At 48.4% G+C, this 19,712-nt stretch overlaps 1 protein-coding gene across 2 annotated transcripts in view; it reads left to right on the forward strand.

Moving 5' to 3' along the window:
* Positions 1 to 16,335, forward strand: part of CSMD2 (CUB and Sushi multiple domains 2) — a 311,331-nt gene extending 294,996 nt beyond the window's left edge. For both annotated transcript variants that reach the window (XM_052811437.1, XM_052811438.1), the window contains 11 exons: positions 628 to 801; positions 3,877 to 3,950; positions 5,397 to 5,508; positions 7,406 to 7,585; positions 8,171 to 8,236; positions 8,807 to 8,968; positions 9,566 to 9,678; positions 10,428 to 10,515; positions 11,699 to 11,837; positions 12,410 to 12,586; positions 13,148 to 16,335. In XM_052811437.1, the coding sequence (XP_052667397.1) occupies positions 628 to 801; positions 3,877 to 3,950; positions 5,397 to 5,508; positions 7,406 to 7,585; positions 8,171 to 8,236; positions 8,807 to 8,968; positions 9,566 to 9,678; positions 10,428 to 10,515; positions 11,699 to 11,837; positions 12,410 to 12,569 (1,268 nt within the window). In that variant the 3' untranslated portion in view covers positions 12,570 to 12,586; positions 13,148 to 16,335. The remainder of the gene's footprint in view (positions 1 to 627; positions 802 to 3,876; positions 3,951 to 5,396; positions 5,509 to 7,405; positions 7,586 to 8,170; positions 8,237 to 8,806; positions 8,969 to 9,565; positions 9,679 to 10,427; positions 10,516 to 11,698; positions 11,838 to 12,409; positions 12,587 to 13,147) is intronic.
* The last annotated feature ends 3,377 nt before the right edge of the window (positions 16,336 to 19,712 follow it).

Consider the following 19,712-nt stretch of genomic DNA (forward strand, 5'->3'; position numbering starts at 1 on the left):
ACCAAAGGCCGCAGGGAAAAAACCTTTGGCAAAGGGCACTGTGTTGTTGCAGCAGAAGTCAGGACTGTTTTGTGAAGGCAGCGCTTTGGCTGGGTGGAAACCTGTGTGCTTGATACAATAGCTAATGCAAAAAAATTAGTTAAATGTCTCATAATGATGAAGGCAGATTTGAGTTTCTCTCCTTGGCTGAATGGCTGGCAGCTGCACAATAGCCATTTTCATATTAAATCGTACAAAGCCCTTACTGTGTTCTTTGCACCTTTCCCTGGATCTCGTATAATTAACGGGCTTTCTGTGTGACACGGAACCATATAGCAATATGACATCGTGCAATTAGAGATACATTTTAAAGCTAAGCATGCTGTTAGGGAAAAAAGAAAAGAAAAAAAAAAAAGAAAAGACGGGGAAGAAGGTGGAAGGTAATTAAGAGCAATTGGCAAAAAGAGAGAATTACAAAGAAAGTAGCCAGCAACACCTTCTGCCACTACTAATTCCCTAGTCAATCACAGAGTTTGATGGTAGGGAGTGGTAAGGTTTGGGCTGTTAATAGACCCATCTTTAGCTTATTAACGTTGCTTGCTCTTGAGAAGGTTCATCACAATCCGCCTGTCTCTCTGCCTGTTGCAGCTGTGTTCTGCGGTGATCCGGGGATACCCGCTCAAGGCAGGAGGGAGGACAGAGGCTTCACGTACCGCTCTTCCGTCTCCTTCTCCTGCTTAGCCCCGCTCGTGCTGGTGGGATCAGCCCGGAGGTTCTGCCAGTCCGACGGGACATGGAGCGGGACCCAGCCCAGCTGCATAGGTATGGGGAGACTCCTCTGTCTTGCAACTACAAGCAAAGAGCTTTGAGTGGTCGCCTTGCTTTTCCATTTGCAGCAAAGCTGTTTTTCTTTTCTGTGTTTGCAGAAATTAGTACTTTGTTCCCCTGAAAATCAGAATGTACAGGGATGATGCTTTTGGTTTGTGCGTACTAGCTGGTGGTAAACAACTCATCTCCTTCTCTTGGGGCTTGCTGCTTAGATTCAGCGCCTGTCCCCATCGTTCTGTCCCTGATGACGGTCGATACATAGTGCGTCCGAGGAAGACGATCTCCTCCCTGTTACCGCTCGTCAGCGCTGTGCTTGGGCTGCCGGTGGGCAGGAGAGAGAAGTTCCTTTGCAGAACTTGCAGGTTGACATTTGCAACCCGGGGCATAAGGTTTGAGGGCTGCGTGAGAGCCTGCAGAGGGTTAGCACCACGCAGAGGTCCCAAAGGCTGGTGCTGCCTGAGTTACCTCTGGGGCTGGGGACGGTGGCAATATTGCACCTGCACTCGTGCCCTGTACCATGCTGCGACACCCCCGCCAACATCAAATCTGTTGTCTTTGCACGGTGCTGGGCTCTGGTCGCTGTGCTGCTTCCAGGCTTCCTCGGGGACCTCCAACCCAGCACGCTGCTCTGTGGGGATGCACCGTATTTCTATCAGCGATGGGACTGAAAATGCAGTTTGACCGCAGAGAGCAGCCACGGGCTGCTGCGGAGCATAGCTCACGGAAACTGCAGCAAAACCAAGTTCTGCCTAAAGGGTGCATGTGAGAGCTCTTAGGTTCTCTGCCGCCTTTGAATTATATCCAGAGTGGCAACTCCTAGAAGTATGAAGGTGCTATATACAGAGATCGAAATCCTACAGATGGTTTTGCCTAGCTATAGTGTTGGGATTCAGGCTGAAATTTCCACACGTTCTTCAGGTGCCCATTTTCTGGCACTTCAGAACCCTTTGAAACCTCTGGGAGGTATATAATCACAATTAGTCACAGCATTCTTCACCTGTTTAAAACTCTGGCTACATTCTTGAACTCTAGGGCTCCTGTGGTGATAAACGGCACGGGCTGTGTGCTGTTACCTTAACTGTCTGCCTGAACACCACCATCATCACCTTATGTGGGCATCTGGGGCAGAAACAGATCTCAGGTTGTTCTCCACGGTTTTCAGTCGTTCTAGCTACATCTTAAATCCATTACCAATTACAGTAATGTAAAAACACTCAGGGCCTGAACCTCCAAGTTTCCTATTGATTTCACCAGGAGCTTTCTCACGTACGGAGTTGGGAATACCTGCCTACATTGTAAACATTGGGTTTAAATGCTTCATCACTTTCTTGCAAATCCTTGTCCGGGATCCTATCGTACGTACATGGCACCCAGCCCTCCAGAGCCATCTATGATTGAACCCAGCAAATACAGCTCTTCATGCTACTGATGAAACGTACTTAGAATTTGTCTCCCCAAAACAAACCATGAGAAGGGAGAAGGCTTGTGAGTCTTAACCCGAAATGTCAGTTCCCAACACAAGCAGCTGAACCCAAAGTGTTGTATTTATTCAGATCTCACCCATTCTTGAGATACGTTAGATTGCCAGCACCACAGACCCCCCAGATGCAGCCAGGAGACCGAGGCTCTGCCCTCCACCCTCTGCCATCCATCACCTGCTACTTCATCCAGCGATGGGGCTCTTTATTTATTTATTTTAGACACTGTGATTTATCTGGGGGCTTCCATGGAAACTGCATCAGTGATAAATGACGATAGCTCAGCAGAACCAAATGACTGAAAATGAATTAGCTTGTGCGCCGCAGCCCCAAATTGGCCACATTTTGTATCCCTTGTTTAGGTACTCGCCGCAACTCCAGGTACCTGGGGACGACACCAACAAGTGCCTAATGTTTCAGTGTGAAGAGACCGATTAGTCAGATCATAAGGAATAAAAGCATAAAAATAAACAACCGTGCTATTAGGCACAGAAGTTGTACTTCGTTGTCCTATAGCTGCAGCCTGTAGTGACAGGCTACTTCTGTCTGTTGGATTGTGGAGACTTTTCTTAGTTTATTTCTTGTCTTGCACAATCCTGTACAATTGGTATTTCAAGTAAGTGTAGAGAGGGGTTTGCTGTGGAGCTTACAGTCCTTCTCGTAGCAATGTTGAGCAAGTTGAAGAAAGAAAGCTGGGAATCCAGAGCAGACTGTCATCCGATTGCACTAAGATCCTGCGATGCTCCAGCTCCCTGCTAACGTAGCCACCCTGGCCAGGTACCCGAGCATCCCTGTGGCCAGCATCGCAGCTTAGCTCAAACCTGTGATCCCAAGGAGCAGGGAACCTGCTGCTGCTGCTGCTGAACTGCCTTTCAGACAGAAGCTTCAGTTTCCATTGCTCAGTTTGGGATACTGATATTAATGTGATGCATCTCTGCCTTAATTCCGTTGATGCCCTGCTACTGTTGACGTGCTGGGAAAAAAAAGGAAGTGATAAATGCTAGAAGAGTAGCAGCAGGTATTCCTGCTGAATCGTGTGTATTCATCTTCTGATAGATTGAGACCGAACGAGGCGTAAAGAGAGATTATGTATCTGAGATGCATTAAAATTTCCAGCCCCCATCTATCACTACGAAATAGCGAGGTTCCAAGGGGAGCAAGCGAGCAACAGCTGAGCTGAGCCCCGAAGGACGAAGGTGCTGACCCAGGACACAGGAGAGGACAGGGTCACCGCAGCCCTCGGTGCGGGGGGTGGCCAGTGGAAGCGGAGCGCTCGGGGGCTTCGCTCGTCGTGTATAGAACAGGGGAAGGGACGGGAGCTGTCCCTGACACGAGATTTATGTTCTTGCATTTTCTCCTGGGTGATAGAGTGCCTCCGGTTAGTTTGCGTTGCAACAGTCAGGGATTTAAGAAACAAGAAGATCCGTGTATTTTTCCTTGTTGCTATGTATTCCTTCTGTAGCAAAATATTTCTGTCTCGTTGCAAAGGCGCAGCACGATCTTTCTGTGTGGAGAGCAGGGGAAGGCAGAGCTCTAACGTGGCTTCCCCAACTGCTCCTTTAAAACACCGTTTCTGTTCTTTTCTTTTCAGACCCCAGCCTCACGACGTGCGCAGACCCCGGCGTGCCTCTCTTTGGGATGCAGAACAACTCCCAGGGCTACCAGGTACTGGCTCGGCAGCGGCTGCGCCCCGATACTTGCTGTGGTTAGTCCGCGTCTGAGTCTTGACGTGGATTAATGTGTCCTCCCGTAAGCAGGACATCCCAGCGTGCTCCATTAGAGCTCAGAGTGCATTTGTATGGGATTAACTAGCAATGCATTATTTATGATAATTAATTATAGTGCTAATTAATAGTTATTAGTGTAATTAATATTCACATCGGAGACACAATTTCCATTAATTTTTCAGACCGAGTTCTGTAGGTGGTTTTTTTATCTCGGCTCCCGTACGGTATGAAATCCGTGGAAAGGAGAGAAAAAAAGCAGAGCGATTCCCCGGGGTGCTCCATCTCCAGCCTCCGCTGCCGTCCCTGCGGGTGCCCGTTCCCCGCTGTGACGGAGCCGGGCGCGGGGCTGGGATAGTTGATTCCATGGGGCTACTCCTGCTAGAGCGGATCTTTCAGTTTTGCTGCTAATAGTTATCTTAATCCTGGGTTTTAATGAATTAATTCTAGTTTCTAATTAGTGAAGAGACAGAGACGCCTCTGACTTTTGTAAGGGTTGCCAGGCTGAGAGCTGCACGCCGTAGCGGAACCACCTCACGTGCTCACGCAGGGAACGAAGTGGTGGCTGGAGCAGAGCGTCTCACGGGGAAATGGTGCCTCTGGATGCGGTACCCAGGGGACCGCAGCAGCCAGCCGAGAGTCCAGAAGCGACTGTGTGATAAAACCCGGCTGCAGGGTCAGCGAGGAGGTGGCCTGCGTGGCACAGCCTTGCTAGGGAGGATGGGAAAGGTTCTCAAAGCCCTGCTTAGCAATTTTATTCCAGCATATTCTGGTTTTTAAAGCAAATCCAGTTGCAATAACGGGGCTCCGAGCTAAACGGCATCGTACTGCCAGCCTGTCTGAAGCAGGGAGTGAGCCCCATCGTACAGTAATGGTTTGGTTGAAATAATAACAATTTGGTTGAAACCAAATGTAAAAAAGTAGATAGTCTGCAAAAAGTAAGTATACCTCAAAAATGCTGAAAAGTCAGTTTCCAGTTTTTGTGATCCTTTCTGCTACTCACAGTCCAAAATGGCATTTATAATTGTAGCTACAGGATGTTTGTTGATACTAGTCGTAATGAATATCCCTTTTGGCAAAAATTTCAGCCCATTCTAACAGCACCTATGTTTGATGCTGGCTTTGGGTATATTTAAAAGACAAAGCAGCCTCGCCTCTATCACTGAAAGAAGCGACTCCCTGCGCAGTTGAAGGCCGCAACTTTCCAGGGGCTTTGGGAGCTTTCTCAACACCAGACTCTGGCATGGTGGAGAGGGCAGAAGGCAGGTGACTGCCCTCTCCAGCATATAGAAGATGGAAAATTACTTATAGAAGTACTTTTGTGTTACAAGCCTGGGTGAATCACATTGCACCGGAAAGTTCAGTGGTTTATCTGCTGTTGTAACAGGTGGGAAGCATCATCTTTTTCAAGTGCCAGAAGGGATACCTGCTGCAGGGCTCCACCACCAGGACCTGCCTCCCCAACCTGACGTGGAGCGGCATGCAGCCAGACTGCGTCCGTAAGTCTTGGGAGAGGTTTTGTCAAAGGAAACGGGTGCCTTTAACTATGTTGTTGCCTTGTTTTGTTGCTGTGCTTCGCTGTGCTTCACTGTGCAAATTGCTGTCTCTGAAGAGCTGGTAATTTGGTGGGGAGCTCTGACAAAACATATTCTTGAAGAAAAGGGAGATCACACAGTCACTTCTCTCCTGACATGACTACACCAGCAGCCGCTTCTGATTTCAGATGAGATTTTTTTGCTTGTCCCTTCCTCAGAGACTTAGTTTCAGGTGAGACTTTGTTTCGTGCTTTTGGAACAGTATTTGATGGCCGAGATGTGAGCTCACGCTCCAGGGACCAAGGTTAACATTTAGCCAGAAGGGCTCTCCGCCAGAGCAGTGTTTCTCCTCATCTTTAATAACGTGTTGCTCTTTCTTTTAAGCTGTCTATCATCTTTTCCCTGCTACACCAGAAGGAGTTTAATGTAATGGATTTAAGTGGTAATATCCATCACGGCCTCTGTATCATAAGTATTAAAAAGCTTTTTTCTCTCCCTTGTGAGGTGGTTTATTGGTGAGATATTTTTCCGCTAACAAACCCCATAGGCGCTCGTTCTGCGGGCAGCCCAACTGGGGCACCCACCTTTAAAAACCCTTACACGTAGCGTCAGGGGAGAGGGGGGTAGTTGCTCTGGAAGGAGCTGCCCTTCCCCGCTGCTTGCCGGGGTGGTGGGAGCGCGTCCCCAAATTCACTGGCTTCTCTCTGCTGAATTGGAGGACTGCAGGGATGCAGCAGCAGCTGTGGCTGTACATGGGATTTTGCTCCTGCTGCTAGGTGCATTGAAATAGAAGATGGTTTTGCCTTACCCGTGCCAGCAAGGACTACTGAGTTGTCGCCTTGAGGTTTTGTGTAAAGCCTTCTCCGTCCGCAGCGCAGAGTTGGATGCGGTTACTGCTAATGAGCGCTGGGCTGCGGGCTTGCAGCCGGGGCGCTCAGACCATGCGAGTTCGGGTTAGTCTTTCAGCTTTCTGGGTTTTATATTTCATCCTCTGTAAAACGAGGATTAAGATAATACCTCATGAAGGCTGCCGAGGATTTGTTTTCATTCATGAGCAGTTTGAGAGCTACAGAAAGGGCAAATTTACAGTATGGGTGAGAGGGAGCTTCCCGGCTCTGTGATTCATTCGTTTTGTGTTGTAACTTCTCAAGGAAAGTGGTGACACATTTACAGCAGGACCTGATAGAGCAGTGCGGGCACATGCTTGCTCTGGTGGCAGGGAGTTGGACAAGCTCGGTTTCCATTTCTGTGGCCAAATCCTGAAAGTTATTGAGCAATTATAGGAATTTATGACTATTGCACGCTTCTGAGGACTTACTGTCTGATCCTATGGACAGGTACGTGCAAATTATGAGTAGGACAGTGGTCCTGTGAAGAGAGATGATACAAAAATAAATCTGTAATGCGCTCGCTGGAATTGCTGGCTTAACTTACCGGGTCTTGATGTCCTGTAAAGGCATTCTTCAGTCTGTAGATAGATCTCAAACAAAGTTCTGGGGTCAAAGGAAGGAGGAGGGGGTATTTAGCATCATTTGGTTTTGACTTTTTTTCCCCTTAAAAGGTGGGGGGTGGCAGAGCCTGATCTTCAGTTCATGAAAGCTGGAACCAAGCGAAGGATCCCCTGAGAGCTTTAGCCAGAAAGAGCAATCTAGCCAGTGAAGCATGGGAAGCGGTCTCATTAATTCATCAGGCTGGGAAAAATCCAGGCATGGCATTGTCTCCCTCAGTGAGCAGAGAAAGCTTTTGCTGAAAAAAGCTCTTCTAAGAGATCTCTGTCGCTGCTGATGTGATGGTGTCACTCTTCTGCCTTTCTGTGTACGACTGGATGGTGTCTCATCTCCGTTTTCCTTGTGCTTTTCAGCTCACCACTGTAAGCAGCCGGAGACCCCCTCCCACGCCAATGTCGGTGCTCTGGATTTGCCATCTCTGGGCTACACCTTGATCTATTCCTGTCAGAGCGGGTACTATCTCACCGGAGGATCTGAGCATCGAACCTGCAAAGCAGATGGCAGCTGGACAGGAAAACCACCTATTTGCCTCGGTAAAAGCTCTGGGCTGCATGACCTGGGTTTCGTGCTTACCTGCACCTCTGCAGAGGGGAGCACTGCAGCCCAAGAGAAAACAGCTCTTCTCTTAGACCTACACCAGCGCTCCAGAAGTCACGTTTGTCCGGCTGAGCTGGCTGTAGGGACCGCAGTTCTCCCAGGGGAGAGGCAGCTAGGGGATTTTCTGCCTGGTGGTTCGGATCTAGAAGCATCTGCACAAGACAAAGATTGTTCTTTACCTCACCAACCTTTTACCTGCCTCAAAGTCCTAGATCAGGAACACGTAATGGTCTAATCTTGAAATAGAGCTGTGTGGCTCTCGTGGAGCACAGTAGCTCTCTCTGGACACTTTGGTTTGGAGCAGATGGCAGGGGAGGGCAGTAAATGAAGCTTTGTGCTGTTTCAAATGGGCTGGACAGGAGTCCGTCCAAAGCCCTGGTACACAGGGACAAGCAGCCACGTTATGCGTGTGAGCAGTGCCAGCCAAAGGCTGTCCTCTGCTAGCGCCAGCGCAGTAGAAGTGTCCCAACAGCGTCAGAGGCCACGATATTCACCGGCTGTGGTCTGCTCCTCTCTTTCAGCTGATGTCCGCCCCAGCGGAAGGCCGGTTGGTACCGCACGGGACCCACCGCTCGCCAAGGTGTCAGGTACCGTAGCGGGGTTTGCTTTTCCGTGGGACACATTAGTACTAGATTTGGACCTTACCAGCTCCATCCATCCCATCTGTTCCCCAGGGCAGCCAGAAACCCGGCTGTTCCTTGCAGATCTCGAAACTGCTGGGCTGGCGAAAGCAGCCTGCGTGCCCCGTCCTGTTGATAATGGACAGGAGCCTTAAGGGAGTCAGGCACCAACATCCACTGCCCTCCCCAGGGCACTCCGGAGATTCGAGCCCTCTAGGATGTTTTACAGCAGACTTTTTTTTTTTTTAAAAAACAGGGTTTGTTAGCTTTTCCCAAGAAATTATTTTGGGGGTTGGTTTGTTTTTAAAACTTCAGTGGCATTTTTTGTCAAAACAACAAAATTAAAGTCATCAGCTTGTTTGTTCTCCTCTCTTTGGCTTTGTACTCAGTGATGATAACACAGAGAGTGGGTGGGATTTGAGATATTTAAATATGTATTTGTGAACTCAAAGAAATTGCTCTACTTTGATTTCTGAAAAATGGAAATACATGGCAATGCTCTTGTTTTTCTGCATCCCCAATTGTTGCGGTTTTTAGTGCCTGCTGATGTGTTTGCGAGGAATTCCCTTTGGAAAGGCTCCTATGAATACATGGGGAAAAAGCAGCCTGCGATGCTGTCTGTCACTAGCTTCGACCCTGCCACCAGTAAAGTCAACGCCACTTTGATAGACCACAGCGGCGTGGAGCTCCAGGTGTCTGGTAAGGGAGCCGACGTGGCCGTGTGTAGGGATTTACACATGTTATAAGTGGTATCACAGGGCGAAGGGCAGTATGCTCTGCTGTATGAGTGATGTTGATGCTCTGATAGAGCTTTACAGAACCACCCAGGTTTGAAGTCTCCAATCTTTTGATTGGACCAAACCAAACAAAATCATGTACCTGAGTTTGCTTTGCCTCTACCTGAAAGGCAGCTGAGCCCAGTCCGTCGTCCATTCCCTGTGTGCTGGAGTGGCAGACTTGTCGTTTAAGATAAACAAGATTAAATGATGTGAGTCCTCCTTGTCCCTGCCCTTCACGGAGCACCAGGTTGTTACTGATCCAGCAACATAACCTGAACGTTAAGGGTTGAGTCTCTTCCCATGTGCAAAACATCTTTAATATCTTGGGGGGTGGACGTGGGATTATGTGTTTGTGGTGTGTTTCCCAGTGCGTCCCGCTGATAGGGTTGGTAGGAGGAGTTATTGTCCACTCTGAGATGATGAGGCGATTTCTCTACTCTCTCAGGTAGAAAGTTAATTACTTCAAACTCCAATAGAGTTATTGTGATCTAGAGATTAAAAGTCACTTATTTTTCAGGCATTTACAAGAAAGAAGATGTGCACCTGCTTCTCCAGGTTTATCAAATAACAGGGCCAGTGGAGATCTTTGTCAACAAGTTCAAAAATGATAAATGGGCTCTAGATGGACACGTAAGTGCACGGGCACCTCATGCACAAAGTCCACCCACACAAGTCCTCCCATTGCTATCACAATCCCGGCTTTTCTCTCGCTGAAGCTGAGGGAATAATTCTCTTAGCTGGTGGCCAGATGAGGCTGCTATCCTCCAGTGACCTGCTTGCTTGAGGGGGACTTAGGGCATTCTTCCAGCATGCAAGATAACACTACATGACAGTCGCCTCTTCCGTGCTCCCTTGCAGCTGTATGTTTTTGTACTGCCCTGTGGTTTTAAATCTGTAAGTCTTCCAGATGACGCTAAAGGAGAAACCAACATGATTAATTCCATTTTAACTTTTTATATCGGTTAAACATCAAGTTAGAAGAGCTAATCTTCCTTTACGGAGTCAACTTCTCACCCACATTTCTGTGTCTGGTAACTTCCCATGCCCTTGAGAGATCCACTGGAGCTTAGAAGAAACGTGCATCTGATTGACCTGTGGTCAGTTGTAGCCCAGAGCCTTCGCTATCCCTGTTGAATCAGCAATGTATTCTGTAGTTTATTGCAAATGAGATTTTTTTCTTTTTTTTCCTTCCTTTGAGATGTGAGAGTCTTAACAAGTTGTTGGGCAGTCAGACTTCTTAAAAAATGCCACAATTTTCTGGGGAATTGAATCAAATTAACGCTGTGCATGAACTTGAAAGAGGCTGTGATGAGATGGGTGCTGAAATCCCAGGGAAGTGTTGAACAAATCTGTTGATCTCTGCTCTCCCGTCACTGCAGGTCTCATCAGAGTCTTCAAGCGGCACGTTTGTGTACCAGGGCTTTGTGCGTGGCAAAGGCTTTGGGCAGTTTGGCCTTCAGAGACTTGGTAAACTTCCTCTGATTCCTACTTTTTCCCTTGATTGCTGAAAGCTAGATTTTGGTGGTAGTGGAGGTTTTCCAACAGGGAACATTTCTCCTGGCCCTGGCTTTAATTTTCAACCATGCTGAGCCAGATCATATAGCTGGTTTTGAACCGTCAGGTTTAACCTAACCCTTTCCGGCTCCCCTCCGCACATCATTTATAAGAGAACTGGCAAAATTCAAACCAGCCACTGGGGTAGAGAAGTCGAGTGCCCTCAAATCTCTGTACCCCAGGGGGTGGGAGATGGTGGCGTCTGAAACAGCAGGTTCTGTTTCTTCACGTTTGAGGCAGAGCGGTGCCGTGCTGCGTGGGGAGGAGGAGTTCTCCGTTGTCTGGCAGCACGTGCACCCTGCACCTTGTTTCTTTCTCACCTCCAATTCCTCCCCGTATGATGGATGCAGTAGCTCTGCCCTGGCTTGTGTTTAAATATTAAATACATTGAACACTGGATATTCTGGCAAGGGAGGGTAAACCCATCCTCAACGTAAGATTTGTGGGAGACAAAGAACAGGACAATAAAATTTTTAATTTGGGAACCAAGCGAGGCATTTAAATAAACAAGTTTTTCTTCAAAGACAGAAAGAGTTTGGAGCCACAAATAGTACCTGGGTGCTTTTTTTTTTTTTTTTCCATGTTGCCAGATATCTGACCTAAAAGCCCAAGTCCCATTGCTACCACAAAAAGTGTCTCTATCTCACTTTCAGAAATCAGAGGCACTATGAGAGCTTAGACAAGCCAAGGTCTAAGCTCCTAAATATCTCTTAAAATGTGGCTTGAGCTCCTCCATCTCTTAGGATTTTTGGAATCTGACCCTGGAGTCTTGTCACCTTTATGGAGAATTAGATGTTCATTATTGCAGCCTTTGAAAGTCTCCCTTAAAGCCTAACTTTAAGCATCCAAGTTTGAGTATTTTGGTAAGATAAATCTATTTACATCTCTCTTTAATTGCTGTTCTGAATAAATGATGATGTCAGAGCTAGGCTAGATCTCCAAACCATTCTTCTTGTACCTCAGAAGCTTTTGATTACCTTTTACAGCAGCACTTCGAACCATCTTACTCTGTTGTTGAAGACGTAACCTGTAACTCAAGCAAACCCCATTTCCCACAGTGCTGTTTTGAAATGTGTTTACTTCTGCTATGTTTCAGACATCAGCATGATGGAAAATGATCCAGAATCAATAGGACACCATTTTGCATCAAACAGCAGTTCTGTGGCAGCTGCCATTCTTGTGCCTTTCATAGCCCTGATTATTGCAGGGTTTGTGCTTTATCTCTACAAACACAGGTAGGTTTCAGGAATGATGGTAGTAGGTGAAACAAAATTGGGGGCTGACAGAAATATTTGTGAGCTTGACTTAAAAGCACTCCCCCTAGATCTGGTTTCTCATTTAATTCAGAAGGTGAAAAAATAACAGAGCAAGCATGCGTGGAGGGGCGAGGGTGTTAGGAGAAGAGAGCGTTGAGGGCTTTTATGACCATTAATAAGATTTGTGGCAACATTAAGTAGGATAAGGCAATGTAAATTTCATACTTCAGCGTTCAAGCTGGCTTTGCGTATGTTGTAAATTAGTTATTTCTCCTGATCAATGCATTGCTGTGGAAGTGTTGCTGTGCTGCAAAGCATTGTGCAGACTGGCCGCTCTGCGGAGGGAGCACACTTAGCAAAGCCCAGGGAGCTGCCTGGGCTACAAATCTATAGTAAGATTTTTCTATAGATCCCTTCTGCGTTATCCCCAGGTGTTTACCCTCTTCAAAAGCAGCTTTTTCCTTTCCACTGAATTCTCGTCAGGGCTGTTCAGCTGGCTACGGCAGCAGTATCCGTGACCTCTCTGGATTTTTCTCTCTGACATCCCGCAGGAGAAGACCAAAAGTCCCATTCAATGGCTACGCAGGCCATGAAAACACCAACGTCCGAGCAACGTTTGAAAATCCGATGTATGACCGAAACCTGCAGCCCACAGACATCATGGCCAACGAGACGGAGTTCACAGTCAGCACTGTGTGCACAGCCGTATAGCACCCGTCCCCTCTGCGGTGAGTGGGCAGAAAGGGAGCGTGAGAGTGGGACAGTGCCACCACTCGCCTCGCGTTTGTCACTTTTTAAATGCTGTATCGAAGCAGCGGTTCGAAGGAGCACCCAGAGTGGTTCGGATTGCCCGGGAGATCATCTCTGCCCAGGGCAAGAACCAAACCAGCATCCCCAGCTCTGGGTCTCAGGTGCTCGCTGCCGGTTGGGGCACGACGTCTTGGGGGAGCAGTGGCAAAGCAAATGCAAATAGCCCTGTGGTGAGAACAGTCACTGGGTGAAGGAAAAAATGAGTCTCTGCGAGAGATCGTTCACTGTGTGACTCCAGACAGGGTGTGTTGCACAGCGATCGGAGGAGGGTAAAGCACGGGGTTTAAAAGTTCTACTGCACAGGCACGGAGAAATAACTTAATGTCATAAACAAAAGTACCCTGTGGACTGTAAGAGCACTTCTAGACTGGAACGTTCTTAGTTTGAGATAACGAAGCCGTTGCAGGCTTTCCCAGCATTTCTGTGTGTAATAATAAGCTGTTTGCTTCTCTCTTGCCCTTCTTTTCCCATTGTCCCAGATTCCTCCGGGGTCGGTGTCTAGTGGATGATTGTGTTTCACCTCACTAGTCTCCATCCATTCCCTCCCCATCTCCCTCCTCCCGACCTTGTTGAGGCTGTGGAGAAGCTGCTACACCTTGTTGGACTTTGCGTTAACTCCTGAGAGACTGCTGAGTTGTCCTCTGTCGTCCTCACCCACTCTCTCCATCCCGCCGTGGATAACGAAGCCAACCAAAGGTCTGCTCCGGCACAGCTCCTCTTTCCCACCCTGCCAGTGGGTCTCAGCCCAACGTCAAGACCTGGGGAAGTGAAGGACCTGGGAGGCAAGGTGATGGGAAGGTTTTTACAACCTGCTGCTGGCGATATGTTCCTGCAGGGAGCAGTGGGGTGTTTGGGGTCCCACCAACTGCCCCCCGCTTCGGGAAGAGCTTGGGCAACAAAGAGGGGAAAAGCAGGTTGCACTGCACAAGGTGCTGATTGAGGTTTATGGAAAATACCAGTACGGGACAGGATGAGTACTTGCTTTGTCTTTATTTGGTTTTGTGGGTTATTTCTTTGTTGTTTTTTCTAACCCAGGGCTTTCGCAGAGGAAGAGTTTTCAGATGGGAACTTTTCAATGAGAGAAGCAAAACTTTGCAAGCTTTTCTCCTCTTCCCCATATTTAATTTTCCTTTGGGCATCCTTGCTGCGTTTCTTCTGCCCCATGTTTGTTTCGGGCAGCTCTCAAGGCTGATAAGAAAAGGTCCCCCATCTCTGGCCCTCTCCCAGCAGCTGCTGATTTTAGCTGTGTCCAAACAGCCTAATTGGGAAATTGCTGACAGACATGAAGGGACAAGAACCTCTTCAAAAAAACCTCTAACAAATACCGATTCCCCCCCAATAGCATTCAAAAGCCTTTGCCCTTTCCATATTGATCCTCCAAATGGCAATGCAATAAGAGTTTTAATTTCTATCCAAAGCTGTTCCCTTTATTTCCCAGGGGCAGAAAGGTTGCCTTGGCTTTCATGAGAGCAGATAAGGCAGCTTGACATTTTTCCTCCCTTATAAGAGAATGATGCTTTTGTGATGACACTGTCCTCCTCTAATAAAGAGGAGAGCTGCTCTTGTTGATTCGGGGTTTTAGTCTGTTTGGTTTGAGTCGCTGTTTCTTAGGCCAGGCTGGAGTCAAGGATCGCAACAGTGCCATTTTACCAACTGTAAGTCAAGTGAAATACAGCTGATGTAGAGCAGTATGTGTCAATGAAGTAGCTGCTTCTTACAGAAGACTTGAAGGGAAGACAGAATTAAAACAAATGGGATGGTGTTTACATCCATGCTTGCATTTAAATGCTGGCTTTCCCCTACCTAATGTCAGCTGAGGTTTTGTCTAATGAAAACCACAGGGTAGTTTTCTTCTTTGTTTATTCTTTTACTCTGTGTGTGTGCGTGTGTGTATATATATAAATATTTTTTTTAATTTTTTTTTTTTTACTTCTGTTTCTTATTCAGCGCTCTTAGAGTAAGCAGCATTCTGCAGCCTAATTGCTGAACAGCCAGCCTGCCAAAAAATGCCACCTCTGCTCCCCAAAGCATGCAAAGGTGCTCTGATTTATTCCCGAGAGGTGGGTGCAAGCGCATGCGTGAGGCAGAGCCCTGATCCAACAAGGACAGAAGTCACCGAGGCGCTGCCCGCGGTGCAGGTGGGCACACAGGTAGCTCAGGGCCAGTGCTGGACCGTGTCCTGCGGCAAGGCACGCTCCCAGCTCATGCCAAACACGCAGACAGGCGGAGATGGCTTCACCTTCCAGCTGGTTGTGGGACTAAATTCCTTTGGGGTAGCCAGGCTGGGCTGGCAGCGGTGCCTGCCGCTCTCTGGGTACCTCCAGCTTGCAGGACGTGGAGCCCAGAGCAAGCTGAAGGGTAAGTGAGAAAAAGGGGAGCCCGACCGGGCTGCGGTGGCACTCGGGTCTGGGGCCAAGGCGCGTCTCCCCTCCGACTCATCCGTTGAGCGGCTGCGGTGAAGGCAGGGAGCTGCCTCCCCTTTACGCTGGTGTAACGAGACCGGGCTATTGCCCCGGCTCCTTTGCTTGTGTCTGCAAGTAGACAGCTGGTCCCTACCTTCAGGTCCGCTCTCCTTGGCCCCTCTTTGACACCAGGGTCCCTTCCAACCTAAATTATTCTGTTATTCGTGCCCTTGGCCAAACCCACAGCCCATTCTCCTGGTCTTTGTCCAGCCCTGGTAACACAGCCAAGGGACCGGGCTCCCGTACCTAGCAGATCCCGAAGGCAGCGCCGTTTTGCTCTGCCTGGTGCTCCGATGCCAATGATTGCGACGTCCTGGCTCCTCTTTCAGTACCCAAAACTCGAACACCTCGCAGGCTCCCACAACAGCAGAGCTTGAATCTTTCCAGGCTCCTGTCACTGAGCTCGAGGAAAAACCTTACCCAGCTGCAAAGGGTGCTGAGCCCCGGGCACGCACCGAGCAGGCTGCTCTGAGCGCAGGGCAGGGCTGTACACACGCGCACACAGCAACAGCAGAGCCCACGTTTGCTTTTCGGACTTTTCTCAATCCCGCTTGTTGAGTGGAATAGCCAAGAGAAGCTTGCGTCAAGGTGTGTAAAATGAACCCGAGATATTTTAACACCAAGGCAGGGAGAAGGGAGGCTCTACTTAAACAGGACTTGCTGCTTTCAGCCCGTTAAGTACCATTTTCTGCTGTTGCCCAAACAACAAAGGAAGTGGAGGGGGTGTTATCCCATTTTTTTGCAAGCTGGCTGGGACCCGATATGTGACATTCTCCATTCTTGTGCCCAGAGGACTTGCATTATGTTTGAAAAAAAGGAAAAAAGTAAAAAAAAAAAAAAAAAAAAAAAAGGAAAAAGGAAAAGAAAAAAAAGAAAAAAAAAGAAAAAAATCCCTCTTTTGTACAGAGATATATTTTTATGAATCAAAAGTTTGTACAGTTAAAAAACACAATGTAAATGTTTTTTCATTATTGTAGTAAACAGTAGTGGAATATCAGCTTTTTTTTGTAAATGTAATAAAATGTATAAATATGGTTTACATAAAAGTGTAAATATGTAATCTATACATACACTTGGCTTGTCTGCAGTATATACAATTTAATTTATCTGTCTCTGTATATGAGGCTTTTCATCGTGTCCAGGCATACTTTACTGAATTTGAAAGCTATTTTAAATTTTTGAATTAAAATAAAATATAAATTTTTGCATTGCTTTTCTTACATTCTTCTGGTGCCTTTTTCATGAGCTGCCAAAGGTTTCTTCGAGGATCCTCGGGATGCCGACCTGCACGCACCCACACGCGTGCACGAGGACGGCAGGGACAAGCCTGAGCCCCTGGGGCTGGAAGCCCCTGACCCTCGCGGCTGGCGTCGTGCCCCAGCTGCTCGGAAGCACGTCCCGGCTCTCAGGAAGGCACAGCAGCGGTAAATGGCGGAGAACTCGGGCAAGACCGAACCCCTTTCCCCATCGCCAGGCTTTTCCCTCCTGCCCCAGGGAGCCCACGCCGCGCGGTGCCCTGGGAGGACAGCCCCGATGTGGATGCGGTCTGTGCTGCGTGGCCGGCAGCGGGCTCATCCGTAGGGAGCTAAACTAAGCTAACATCTGTCTGCCGTCCCTTTCGGTGCCCTCCGCTCTTCTCACTTGCTCTGCGCTAATGGGATGTGATGTTATTCCAGCTGTAGTCCCACCCCTCCAGCAAGGAATTGATGCTTGGTCTGCCGGGGAGCTCACGGATCCTCTGTCGTGGCAGATCAGCCCCTTTGAAAGCAGGTACTTGAACAAGATCCTCAAAGAAACAAACAAAATCCTTAAAATTGTGATTTCTTAATGTTGCTATTAAAAAAAAGAGCACAACTGCCCAAAGTGAGACCAACTGCTGGTAATGTCTCTCTTGATCCAGGTCTGAGGCTGAACTCATGTCGCTTTTTAAGTTGGAAATTAATTTGGCAGAGAATTTTTTTAGTTGGAAGGGGACAGGTAACAACATATTCAATGTCTCCTGTCATGCTTTTTGAGAGTGTCTGAGATTGCTGAATTTTTCAGTGATAAATAGGTGCATTTTCATTTCTGGTTTCCTCAGTGGACTTTGTTGACATGTCTTTGCTCTGACCTGTATTAAGCCTTATCGTAGGGGTTCCCGCACCAGCTGTTTTCCTACTGCAACGTTGGCTCGAGTGTAACACCTCCTTCTACGGTGTAGGTAGGAGTGACCTTGCTGCAGCCTATGTAAGAAGCATCGGTTTCTGAGCCTAAAGCATCCCGCGGACATCCCCACACAGCTCAACGCCCGACGTGCCGGGAAGGGCCGTGGGGGCTCTCGGCGGCTCGGTGCTCCCTCCGTGCCCGAGGTCAGGAAAGTGGAACGATGCTGCTTAGAGTGACACTGTGGGGTGACAACCCTGTGCCCCCGTCCCCCTCCAGTTCCTTCTGCCCTCCTCTGACTGGGACTCCAAATGAGATGTTTTGGAGCTTAAAAGCTAAGGCCGTAAAACGAGACATCTGTAACAGGGCAAAACTTTAATCTCTTTAAGCCCTAGAGAAAGGCACAGCCAGACAACAAATTAGCTGTTTAATTGCTGCAGCAATCAGCCTGGAAGAGCGAGCTCTGTGCCCCTGCCAAAATGGTGCAGCCCATCAGTCCTCGGGACCATGTTAAAAAGCTGCCGGTTGAGTTATTGCAGTTCCCGTGTGAGATGTTCCCACTTCACTTCATCCGCGCAGGCAGTGGTTCCTCCCCAACCAGTGCAGGGCCAGTAGCAGCCTCCTCGCTCAAGCCCAAGTCCACGTGGTCCAGGAAATAATTACCTGTCGCTGCCCCCTCCCAGAGTGCTAAGCTAATTCCCTTCTATATGCAGAATTGATTATTTTGCTTTTCCAGCAGGTTTTATCAGGTCTAGTCAGCTCTGTCAAGGGAGGCAGAAAAACTATGCCCAGCACGGAGCGGGGCTGCGAGCGGAGCTCTGTGCGGTGGGAGGTGGGATAACGGGGTCCACAGAACCCCCGCACCCCCATCTTCTCATGCTCCCTCCGAGCCCTGTGCTCCAGCATTTCTGCTCCAGCATGCCCCAATTTGCTTTAATTAGATTGCTTTCTCTGCTGAATGCCTCCTCTCTTCCCTGTTGCCGATGGCTGACTGCAATTAACTTGCATCTTGGCAGTGATTGACAAAATTTGTTTTAAAAAAAGGGTGTTACATGGTCTTTGATGTCCTGCTTCTGCTTTACCCATGCCGGCTTCACTGATGCGAGTTTGATGCTCTCTCTGTGGCTTTCACGTTGCCTTTTATTTGTCTCTTCCAGATCTCAGACGCTTTATCTTTCTGGTTTTGTTCCTTTCTGGTCTGGCCTCAGCTGGTTTACTTGAAATAAGGTCAGCAGGGAAGGTGGTGGGACAGAGCTGAGTTTTTTCAGGAGGTTTCAGCAGACTGTGCCACGTGTTGGGCTGTGCTGGAGTTTCGTACAACCAATTCATGGCGCGATGAGCCTGAGACGTGTCTTGCTTTGAATTTTTGGGGCAGTGGTAGTCTGTTCCTGTTGGATTTAGGAGGATGCTGATGGAGGAAGGATGGTCACAATCTCTTGGAGCTCTATAGGGGTTTGCCAGTAGGTTATTGTTGGTCCTTTCTAGTTCATAAGGGTGTCCTCCTTATTCGGGTCCTTTGGGGACAGGCCACCTGCCCCTGGCTGCAGGCTCAGCTCGTGGCTTTTGGGTGTTCAGGGCTGCTGTTAGAGGTGATAATTCTTCAGTTTCCAAGCATTGTGTTGCTACCGGCTTTTGGCACTGGAGTTTTCTGCAAAGGGATTTAGTGTCCGTCTTAAGGTACGCCCTCTTGGGTTCTTGCTGATATCCTCAGCATGCAAACAAGGACCGTGGGGCTGCTCAGCGCTGGGTCCCGTAGCACTAGGCATGGTATGAATGGCAGGTCACTGGTCACTGACTGGATGCCCAGCAGTCCCAGCAGTGTCATATGTAGCCCCATGGTCCTCTCCAGCCACTCACCCTAAATCAGCCCATCACGAAGGAAACAACAGAAAATGAAGGTGCATGGAAAAGCAGATGTCCTAGTAGGAGAGGGCTGTGAAGCCCTCCCATCCCTCAGGGCTCTTAAACCCTCTGCAGACAGGCCCCTGAGAAATAAGTATCATTTAAAGCACATTGGCACCATCTAACCCCTTCCAGCAGGTACTAATTTAGCCAGCACAATAAGCATTTACAGAGCTAATTAACAGCAATTTATATCAACGTTTTGTAAATGAGCAATTAACTCTTTGGGGTGTCCCATACATACAATCCACCCACGGCTCCGGCCCTCTTTGCTTTTTGGCAGAAGTTAGCCTGAAGAAAGAAAATATTATACTAATTGCTTCAATTAGATAAAGCAGCCACCCTGCCCCTTGTCTGGTTCTGCCTCCAGCCTTGCTTTGCACGAGGAGGTTGTGGTGGTATTTATTTTATCGACAGATACTGCTGGCTCTGGGGTCCGTAGATGTGCCGTTGCGTGCCTGCATCCCTGCTAGCATCCTGCTGCGTGAGCACCAGGACGAGTACCCGGGCAGGGCAGGCTCTTCTTCCTCGCCCGACG

Source organism: Harpia harpyja, chromosome 16 (genome assembly GCF_026419915.1).
Source record: "Harpia harpyja isolate bHarHar1 chromosome 16, bHarHar1 primary haplotype, whole genome shotgun sequence".
NCBI lineage: Eukaryota > Metazoa > Chordata > Aves > Accipitriformes > Accipitridae > Harpia > Harpia harpyja.